This window comes from Belonocnema kinseyi, chromosome 2 (assembly GCF_010883055.1).
Source record: "Belonocnema kinseyi isolate 2016_QV_RU_SX_M_011 chromosome 2, B_treatae_v1, whole genome shotgun sequence".
Lineage (NCBI taxonomy): Eukaryota > Metazoa > Arthropoda > Insecta > Hymenoptera > Cynipidae > Belonocnema > Belonocnema kinseyi.
The window spans coordinates 49,653,427-49,664,131 of record NC_046658.1 but is presented as its reverse complement, the minus strand read 5'-3'; the positions used below and the strand labels follow the sequence as shown (position 1 = coordinate 49,664,131).

General features: G+C 32.7%; 2 protein-coding genes and 1 long non-coding RNA gene across 5 annotated transcripts; 1 reads left to right on the top strand and 2 right to left on the bottom strand.

Moving 5' to 3' along the window:
• The first annotated feature begins 70 nt into the window (after positions 1-70).
• LOC117183110 lies at positions 71-3,980 on the top strand. Its single transcript, XR_004468347.1, has 2 exons — positions 71-176; positions 3,017-3,980. It is a non-coding gene; the product is annotated as an uncharacterized LOC117183110 (long non-coding RNA).
• On the bottom strand, positions 3,862-5,905 carry LOC117183109. Of its 3 annotated transcripts, none has more exons than XM_033376287.1 (4): positions 5,869-5,905; positions 4,419-4,770; positions 4,269-4,346; positions 3,862-4,198 (listed from the first exon to the last, which is right to left on the bottom strand). In XM_033376287.1, exons 1-4 carry the CDS (start codon positions 5,878-5,880, stop codon positions 4,098-4,100), a joined length of 543 nt encoding a protein of 180 aa, XP_033232178.1. In that variant the 5' UTR covers positions 5,881-5,905; the 3' UTR covers positions 3,862-4,097. The 3 variants fall into 3 exon arrangements, with proteins under 3 accessions (XP_033232178.1, XP_033232177.1, XP_033232179.1); XM_033376286.1 differs by lacking the exon at positions 5,869-5,905 and adding an exon at positions 5,481-5,597; XM_033376288.1 differs by lacking the exon at positions 5,869-5,905 and adding an exon at positions 5,481-5,597 and having other exon boundaries at positions 4,068-4,198; positions 4,265-4,346.
• Positions 5,124-10,338, bottom strand: LOC117183107 (epsin-1-like). Its single transcript, XM_033376284.1, has 3 exons — positions 10,229-10,338; positions 8,263-8,421; positions 5,124-8,181 (listed from the first exon to the last, which is right to left on the bottom strand). Exons 1-3 carry the CDS (start codon positions 10,241-10,243, stop codon positions 7,252-7,254), a joined length of 1,104 nt encoding a protein of 367 aa, XP_033232175.1. The 5' UTR covers positions 10,244-10,338; the 3' UTR covers positions 5,124-7,251.
• Between the last annotated feature and the right edge of the window lie 367 nt (positions 10,339-10,705).

Sequence of the window (10,705 nt, the reverse complement as noted above, 5' to 3'; positions counted from 1 at the left end):
AAAATGTTGATCTCGAAATATTCAATCATATTAACCTTTCTCAATTTTCAAATAGTGCGCCAAATTGAAATAGTTGTGGGGAAACTTATGGTGGGAGGTGGTGAGGAGTGAGAGGCCCTTCTCTTCCTATCAGCCATCTGGTCACCCTACATAAGAGAAACTAACTTGGAAACTAGGTAGGAAACTGCGTAAGAAAACACGCAGGAAATGACTTAAGATCTGACATAATAAATTGCGTCGCAAGTTGGGGTACCAAACAACGAAACGCTGTACCAAACGTACCAAACGTTGTTCCTGACGTGGACTTCAGTATGGTTTCCGACGTAGTGTCCTACCCCTAGCGGACCGAGTGAACGAAAAGGATACTTTTTTGAGTATCCTCATAGTATCCATATAGTATCTCTTCCGTATCATGGAACAAAAACTAAAAAAAAAACAGCAAGATCAACTTTGAAATTTATGAAATTCGGATTCTATGTTAAAATTCCCATTAGAAGTTCACGGAGTAATCGCAATAGTTTTTTATTGTAACAATAAAAATTTTAAATATATATATAAAAGACCTCTAACGCCTGTTGACTGCTACTTACAAATCAAGAATTTGAAGTGTAGCAGTCAACAGTCGTTATACGTCTTATATTTTTGTAAACTTTTTACCGTTATAGAAAAACTGTTGCGATTACTTCGTGACGTTTTAATGGTAATTTTAACTTCGAATCCGAATTCCACTACTTTAAAAGTTAATCTTGATATTTTTTAGTTTGTGTTACATGATCGGATGGGATGCTACGTAGATACTATGAGGATACTCTGTAGAGCATCCTTTCCGTTCACTCGGTCCGCCAGGAGCGGTAGTGACTTGCTGAAGTATTTGGTGAAAGTAGTTAGTTTACTTTAAAAAAAAACCACAAACATAAATGTAGTTCTTAGAAACCTATAAACATCAAAATCAAATGTATGCACATGAATAATCGTTTATTTTTCTGCGTGTTTGGCTCTTCATATTATTGTGATATAATTCGATTTAAATTAAAAGATTTTCTCAAAAATTTAGTTAATGAAATGTTTAAGATGTTCAATATAGAAGTTTATTCGCATTTTTATGGAACTTGTAACAACCAGAACTTTCATTTAAGAGATAAACCCATACGAATCCGGCATCACACACGAGATTAAAACGATAGAGATAGAGTGCTAATTCGCACGTGAGTATTTCTGCAAAATGTAAACGTAAAGTTGAGAATTTTTAACTCCACAGTCGACTGGTGAAATGTTGGAGGCCATTACTGTGTGCCTTCAAAAAACCAGAAACGAGCACAAAGGAAGGAACATGGTTCCTTCCGCCATTTGGCATGTCGATTGTGGAGTTCAATATTCTCGAGTTCAATGTCATCTCTCAAAGTGTTTCAAGTAAATTACTTCGTCAAAGGTAAATTATATAAAATAAGTACTTATGAGTGAAAAACTCAAAAGTTCTATTTATGACACGTTCCCTCCAAATGCATACAATTTTCTATTTTGCACAGTTTGCACTTTCATAAAAAGAACATCGAGAAAATATATCTAAACTTGCATGTATTGCAATAAGGTAATAAGTCAATTACGCAGAATACTATTTTTATAATCATAGTGTTTATCAATCACTCGCTTTATTCTAATGTGACCGATATAAAAAATATAATATGATCAACGAATTGAAAAAATTAGTTTTCATCACAGCTACCTGTGTATCAATCAATCTTCACAACGTTAAATGACCAGTGTTCAAATTTAAAAGGGATTAAAAATCTTCTATTTCATGGTCGATTTGAGGTATCCAAAAGTAGTCAAAAAAATATTTTCGCTATTAGGTACAGAGAGGGATTCAGTTTAAGCGATCATTTATATTGTTATTGGAATTCAAAACGTCACCATTGAATAGGAAATTTTTGAAAACTTTCCAATAGAAGCCTTATTGTTGGGGTCCTTTTTTGATAAAAGTGTAACTATTTACACCAGTATACTACGTCTTTTATTATTCCAATTTCCGACGTAGTTTACGACGTCAGATCCTACTTTGTGTCCGACGTAATTTACGGCGTCGTTTTTGACGTGGTTTCCTACGTACGTTCTGCCGTGGTTTGAGAAAACACCATTAACTGCAAAATGAACGAAGCCGACAAAATGAACGAAAACTATTCGAATCTTTACTCGCGTGTATCGCGAATTCTAATTAATTTTCTGCAGTTTTTTTTGTTCTTGACTAATTTGCATATAAAATTTTCATTTTTGCAACAAAAGTGGATAAAAAATGTTAATTAATTATCTAAAATGCAGTTAAGCGTGTTGATTGGGATGCTGAAATTCATAAAACGCCGTAACGGGTAGTTACGGCTCTCTTTGAATCACGGACGTCAGAAATAGGCCTGTCGTGATTTGAGAAAACGCCGTTCACGGCAAAAGAATTTCCTAACATAAAATAAATACAGTTACAGCGTTTCACGATTTACAGACGGTTTTTTTCGGGGTTCAATGATTCCGGAGAACGGTGTAAGCGCGTACGGATCTATTAGAAATCACGAAAGCTCGAGATCACCGCCCGATAATTTAGTAAAGTCCGTAACTGCCCGCTGCGGCCTTTTCTTGAATTCTTCTGTGATGATTTGAGCCTGCAGTTAACAGTCAGTGAGGGCTTTCTTCCAAATCACGACTCGCCAAATTTTGAAGTTAACGGCGTTTTTTCAAAATTCAGCAATGATTATTCTAAAAGTTATTAACAATTTGAACAAATTATTTTAATAGTCAGGTGCATCTTTTCTTGACGATTCCAACGATATAAAAAACTCATTTTTCGATTTTTTGCAGTTAACGGTGTTTTCTCAAATCACTGCGCCTTTATAATATAGTTTACGATTTCGGAATTTCCAAAAACCTAAATTAATCTTTAGAAATAATATTCCTAACTCTGCCGTATATCAATAATCAAGAATAAGAAGTCAAACCTAAAACTTATATTTTCTAAATAATTTTATTTCAGATACTGGACATGTACAAGAATGAGGAACTCGAATACGAGCTTGGATCAAAATCTGAGTTCTGTGCGTGATGAGAGACGTCTAAATAAAGATTTTATCCCCTGCGGAATTTTTCAAATAATTTATTGCCGTTAATTACTGGAACAGGGATCAAATCTTGACCGTTGGACTACCAAAAGTCGACTAAACGTTGTACCTAGTAATTCATCTGTTTGATTGATATTTTTTGTAAGTCTCATTCTTCATGATCGTTAAACCAGTGAATAGTTTTAAGAATAATCATAATTGAAGTGATCTAGTCAAGTGTTTTTATTCTTAGGCCAAAAATAACGAAAATAATGCGTAGAGATAGAGAATGGTCTCTCAAAGCACGAATATTCTCGTCCACATATTAAGAAATTTTCTAATTTTTATCGCAAAACCTCGAATTCTATAGTGTGACTTGCACTTGTACATTGAAATATAATAATCACATCATCAGTTCATTATCAAGCGAATCCATTGTCTTGTAAACTGTAGAAAAAGTAGATCAAGTAATTTTTAATCGAATATAGCATATTTTGAGATAAATATATATCTCTTTTTAAATTATATTGTCTACTTACGAGAATGCCGAACAAATGGTCCAATGAGTCATTAGGTAACTCAGTAAAAGCCAAAAATTATTATTATTATTATTATTATTATTATTATTATTATTACTATTATTACTATTATGTAAATCCAAAGGATAAGTATATATTGTATTAGCGAATAGATTCTACGTCATTGTTTTTACTGTAATAATGTTATCAAGAATAAGTTATTATTTCATCCTGATTACAGTAACAAGAAGCCAGATGTGAAATAAAGAGACTTCGTTTAAGATGAACCCTTAAACTTTGACTTAAATATTACAACTTAAATTTGCTTATGAGACCCCTAAATTGTCCTGGTGAAAAATAAATAATTTTCTTGTATCCTCAAGAATATATTTAATTTTAAACATTTATTTCAGACTCACCTAATTAATAATTATACTAATGCAACCTATGTTTGAACAATTTTCCAATACTTATGGCGATTTTATTCTCTCGCTTGGCACTAGTGATATTCATAATCATGTTGATGATTATGCAAGTAATACTGATGTGCATCTCGTGTTTCCAATTCCAAATATTGATAATCATTTGCTATGTAAGGAGCTGTAATATACAATTATCAAATATTGCACCAAATGACAACAAATAAATTTTAAAGTAAAATTTTACTTGCTTAATGTCGATATAACATAATTTTCAACAGAATGATGCTCTGCGGGTACTTCTATAATTCCTTGGACTTCATGGAGTCCTGTAGCAAAAGAAGAATGTTAATAATCTACTTTTAAAATCATTTTAATTCTTAAATTGACTTTTATTTTACCCTGAATGTGCACGTCGTCCGATGGATAATGTTCATCATGTTCCACGTAATTATTTTCAGTTGGTATAGAAACATGTGTTAAATACTGAGACGGATGCTGTTCATGTATATGTTGTACATTATTATTTGCAATTGATATAGAACCATGATTTGAATAATCAAAAGACTGATGATCAGCAATACGTTCTACATAATTATTAGGAATGGGTACTGAACCATGATTTTGAATCTCAACATTTTGATAGCTTGTTGCCCCATGCCCATGATATATAGCCTTAAAATGTGGAAAATGATGATTTATACCTCGTGGTATTCTTGCTCCTTCGCAAATAGCTATCGCCATGAGATAAAGCTGAAAAAAGTAACATCGTTCAAAGTGCAATTTTGTTTGAAACATCTAGCTTCTTGTTTTTTAAAATCCATTTATTATTTTACATGTATTCTTCTATTCAGTTTAGAATTTTTTAAAATATGCATATTATACGTGATTTAAAGTTTAAAAAAGGAATATCTGCGAGAAAAATTATCGATAACCTCTCACGATCAATTTATTAGTCTCTAATCCGCCTTTCAAATACGAAATACTTATTATAAGTTTCGAAAACTATAAATGATAATTTGAAATAACGAACTATTTACCATTATTTACTAATATTTATGGGATTCGTTGAATCTAATACCAATTAGTCAACTTGAAAACAATTATTGAATAACTCATTTATTACAAACTTTGAACTGCGATATTCTTAAATTAAATTAATATTCAAGAAAGTTATAATTAATATTAATAAAAATAAATAACGTATTTGTCAAAATATTCAATTGTATAAATGTAAATTATATTAAAAATCATGCACTTAAAATACAGACCTTTTCAACTAATTATACTCATTGGATTTTGTAATTCACACATCATATTTAAAATTATTATCGAAAAATATAAAATAAGTAAGATGAACTTATTGTTCTCTTCAAAATGACTATAACCACTTTCATTAAATTATGTACAATGATGGTAATATTAAGGGGAAAATTCTATACGTATAAAAATATAATACATACACTTTCAAGCATTGATCAAATAAAAACAATAAAGAATCATTAAAGTAGATAACACTCAAAGGTGAAGTTTCTAAATCATTTTCGATTTCCAATTTCTTTAAATGGTTGATTGAAAAGGTGCATATTAGAAATATTTAATTTGTCTTTTTTGATAAGAGCTTGAACCAAATTTTAAGTTTGCGACAAATGCACCTGTTTTGCCTTTCGCTTGCATCTTTTAACAATTTGACATTAATTAACAGTTTTGTCTGTCACTTAATGCATTTTGAAAAAAAAATAGTCCCCTTGATGCAGAGAACACTTCTTAAGAATCGCATTTATTACATTTATTTTAGTAATTGTATTATCAGAAGCACAATTTTTAAATTTTCCGAACAGAATCACTCACTAATCTTTTCATGATATTACTAAAACTCCGCTACACTTTACCACTTTTACTGAAAGAAATCCTATCATGATCTGGTTGGTGTCTTATATGCCTTACACGGGAACATGTCGACATTCCATGGGAACACCATGTATGTTTACAATAGTGTAATATGATAAATATTTGCGTAGATGTACATATAACTACCCATAGAACAGTGAGTATGGGAAAACCATTGAAAGACCCTTATGTAACAACAAAAGTGCGAAGTAGCTTGTTTCATTGCCGTATTATGCAAGAGAGTTATTCTCATATGACGAAATTAGGTTTCTGTAAAAAGTCTTGATGCCACTCAATAATTAGTTCCCAGAATTTTCTCTTTTGTGACCTCGATATATACTATTGCAAACTCTAATTTATGCAAATATTTGATCATTTATTCTTTTATTGCAGAATGCTCTACAGCCTCAGAGCTTATTCAAAATCTGTTGGTGATCTTATAGAAAAATGGGTTGAAGTTCATTTCAAAATTCAAAGATATTACATTTTTGTAAAATATTATTTATATCGCATCACTTTTAAAAGCAAAAGAAAAATATGTGGGTTTCCGCATGAAAATAGCCCATACGGCCGGTTTGAAGTTACGCATAGGTTCATATAGATAGATAAATTGTCGGAATTTTAAGCCCAAGATAAACAATTTGGGTTAAAAAATGTTAAATCTTCGAAAACCTGTTTTTTCAAATAAAAATGTATCTAAAATTGGCAAGTGCTCTAATTAAGCGCACGCATTACACTTGTTCTTCGGACATGAAATATAGTCACTCTTGTTTGCTTTCGGAACATTAGTAAAATAGCAATAGCAATATATTATATATTTAATATAATCGAACAACTTCAGCATCATGCCCCACTCAAACGCAAAAATAATAATTTTAACCCTGACATAAAAAACATATCTCGTAAATATGCACCGGTCATAAGGTGCCCTTTCATGCGGACGCCCACATATGTAGATCAAAAGCATAAGTTAAAACCGATGTTGAGTATCCAGTGAAAATAAATTTTCAATAGTTAAAACTAATAGACATCTCAAATCACCTGCGCAGGTGTTTTTGGTTTCTTGAAGAGAGAAAAAAAAACATTAGAAAAAGATTTTTATTCGCTTCAAACATAGTGCTTCATTTGCAAAAATAAGTATAAAAACATGACTAAATTGTACATCAGTATAAAAACACACATCATGGAAACAACATAATTGTTTCATGATGCGTAGAAATAAAAACAAATTGAGAAATGGATAATTCTTCAAAAATTGTATACGATATGCAACAAGATCCTGAATTCACTTTGGACCTTGAGTATGACACAATGACCAGTAGAAGTTTCCATTTCAGCAAGTTCTCAGTCACATGGTTCTTCCCAGGCTTTGTTTTGGGTTGGTTGTGGAATATAGGTAGGCTGCTTAATCTGGGGTTGGGTGTATTTTATCTGCGGAATCTTGATCTGATGAGATTGTGGAAGTGGTGCGTATTTTATAGCAGGATCTGAATCACATGGAGAAGGACACGGTTGTTGCCATCCAGATAATTGTGGTTTTTGCCAACCAGATGACTGGGGTTGCTGCCAAACAGATGATTGATACTGCTGCAAAGCAGACGATTGTGGTATTTGCCATCCAGATGATTGGGATTGCTGCCAACCAGATGTGTGAGGCTGTTGCCAACCAGCCGATTGGGGTTTTCGCACAACAGATGTCTGTGGTTGCCACCCTGACGTGTACTTTGGCTCTTGATAGCCAGTTAATTCTGGCAATTTCTGTTTTTGCCAGCCAGATGATTCTGGCTGCTGCCATCCAGATGATTGGGGCTGCTGCCATCCAGCTGACTGGGGTGCCTGCCAACCAGATAACAGCGGCTGTGGCATCACAGATGACTGCGGTATCTGCCATCCAGATGATTGTGGCTTCTGCCATCCAGTTGTCTGAGGTTGCTGCCAGCTAGACACTTGTGATTGTTGCCATCCAGAAGATTGCGGCTTCTGCCAACCAGTTGTCATTGGTACCTGCCAAGCAGATGGCTGAGGTTTCTGCCATCCAGTTGACTGTGACTGCCATCCAGAAGACTGTGGTTTTTGCCATACAGCTGATTGAGGTTTCTGCCAACCAGTTGACTGTTGCTGCCATCTAGATGACTGCGGTTGCCATTCAGTTGTTTTTCGCTGCTGCCACCCAGATGATTCTGGTTGCCATGCAGTTGCTTTTTGTTGCTGCCACCCATTTGACTGTGGTTGCTGCCATCCAGATAAATTCGGTTTCTCGTAGGAGACGATTTGCTATGAAACAGATGAATTGAAGTGACTATAAGTATGTCGATAAATAAATTGCACTTTATGAAATGGCCTACTCGAACTTACTTTTCTTGTAGGTTTCCAGAGTTGAGAGTTTTCTTCCGGAGGGCAAGGTGTCGTGTGAGTAGCATATCTTTTCGATTTAGCTGATTCAACTTCTTTTTCTGTCGGCTCCTTTTTTACGGCCGTTGAGTAGATGCCCGATAGACACAGTAAAACTAGAATCTAAAAATAATAATAATTGAGTAATATATTGATGATAATCGCCGGTTGATATATCAGATACTAATTATCTACAAACTAAATCCCGAGGCGTAAAATATTGATACAAAAGTTAATCAGTTCGTTGCAGTGTAAAAGAAATTGACAACTATGAAGTTTTGAAGTTCGTTGCAATTTTCATTTTATTACATAGTTTTCAATTTTTCCCCACTCTTAGATCATCATTCAATTCATTGGAACTTGGCGTGTATCGATTAGATAAATTTCAAAACAAAATTAGAAGTAATTTTTAGTGCCATTAGAATATTCCAATCGAAATTATGAACACTTAAAAGAAATCTACAGTAAATTATAACTGAGTTTGAGTTTGACATAAATTTTCTCATTTTAAATCTATCTTGCACATTAGTTTTTTTAAAGATTAAAAAGTGACGAATAATAATTTAAAGAGCCACTCTGAAATTATAAAATAAAAAAAGTCAGTTTTAAGTGAAACTGCTTTCAGAAATAACGTTTAGCGGAAAAAGGGTATCAAATCTGAGTGATTAATTGCTAGAGGGAACTCCACGAGGATGCTGCTTTGCGTATAACTATTCGCTTAATTAACTCTCGCATTATTTGCGGTCGATCTGAATCTGTGTGATAATTTAAATTATTACAATTCTGAAGTCTACTATGGAGAATTGAAATAATAAGATCTATTTTAATGTTTGAAAATTATTCCAGTGAGGAAAAATAAATATAGTTTAATAGATGAAGCTGTTTGTCAAAAAAGGGCCTACGTAGTCTTTTGATCAAAATGAAACTAGGTACACAAAAAAACCTATTACATGCCCCGAATGAACTTAGCAATCATAAATATTTCACTAAACTCTAATGAATTTTTAAATTGAGACAAGGTCTAACTTAAGATTAAAATTGTTAGCCTGAGCAAACTGCTAAAAGTAATTTCAACCACGTGAAAGGACAATAATTTTTTTAAATTAAAACATACGGATACAGTAAAACAGAACACCTTTCAGTGAAAATAAATAAGCATATACATCACCACATATGTCTCATTATCGAAAAAAAACCTGCGTTAGTTTTCAAAAAGGTATATAGAATAGTAATCGTGGGTAAAAGGAATCTTAACAGACAGATTAAATAGATCTCTGCCTCCATTTGATTTTTTTAAGTTTAATGTTCAAATCAAGCTAAAAATTCTGTTATCAAGATATATAAAAGTTATATAGCCTTATTTGTAAGTATATATCTCATGCATATGTAATATAAAATATCTAGTTGTTAATTTAAGTTGAGGTGAATTATCTTTTTTATATTTATAACATAGATATGTTGCAATGTTTTTTTAGGATTCCTCTTATTTATTGCTGTATCCATTAATTCATAATAGGAACAAATGTTACTTTTACCTTAGAAAAGCCTTTTGATGATTTTCTATAAAAAAAAGGTGTAGCTCTAGTAATAATCCAGCAGTAGAATGTCCCTTTGATATAAAAAATTGTTGTCAAGAGAATCATTTTAAGATACGCTGAAAATTATTTTATATTTTTCTCATTGTAGGACATAAGATAAACTCTTTTTAATTTATTTCCAGTATATTAAAAGTCTCTGTATTAACTTAAGTAGATCAGGTACTTTGAGGATGCTACTCTTGTTTTATATATACAAATGATTTTAAAATATGGAAGCACAAAATCGTTGTTCACTACTGCTACAAATTGAAGCTAATAATTATGCACTATGAAATCAGCGACAAAAGTAATAGGTAGTAAAATCCATATTGCCTTTAGAGTAATTCACTCACCGACGATCTGAACATGATTAAGGACTAACTTTTATTTTTCATCCAAAGAATGATAGGACCCGACGTTCGGGCGAAACTAGAAGTAACTAGAGTCTGTATCTCAGTTTTATAAACTTTTGCTCCATTTGGATAGGAGCAAGTTTCTCATTAAGTAGAGTCGATCGATGCCAAATGAAATTCCCTTACGGGGTATAAAAAGTGGTCGCAAAAGTGATGCAACGGTCGCGCCCAGATATTTCCTGAATAAATGCACTTAGTTCTGTAAGAGTCCACAGTGGGTTTTAGAACAGCATGCGTGGTTTAAGGTGTTCTTAGATATGATGAAGGACCTCCCTATAAAATGGACAGAAACCCACGACCTGTTTTTTTCTTTCATATTCGGAACGGTATTGTTGTTTGTTAATACTTAGAAAATCGTTTAATGAAAGCAAATCAAATTTCGAAAGAGGCAGCATAAAGATAACAATATTCCAAAAA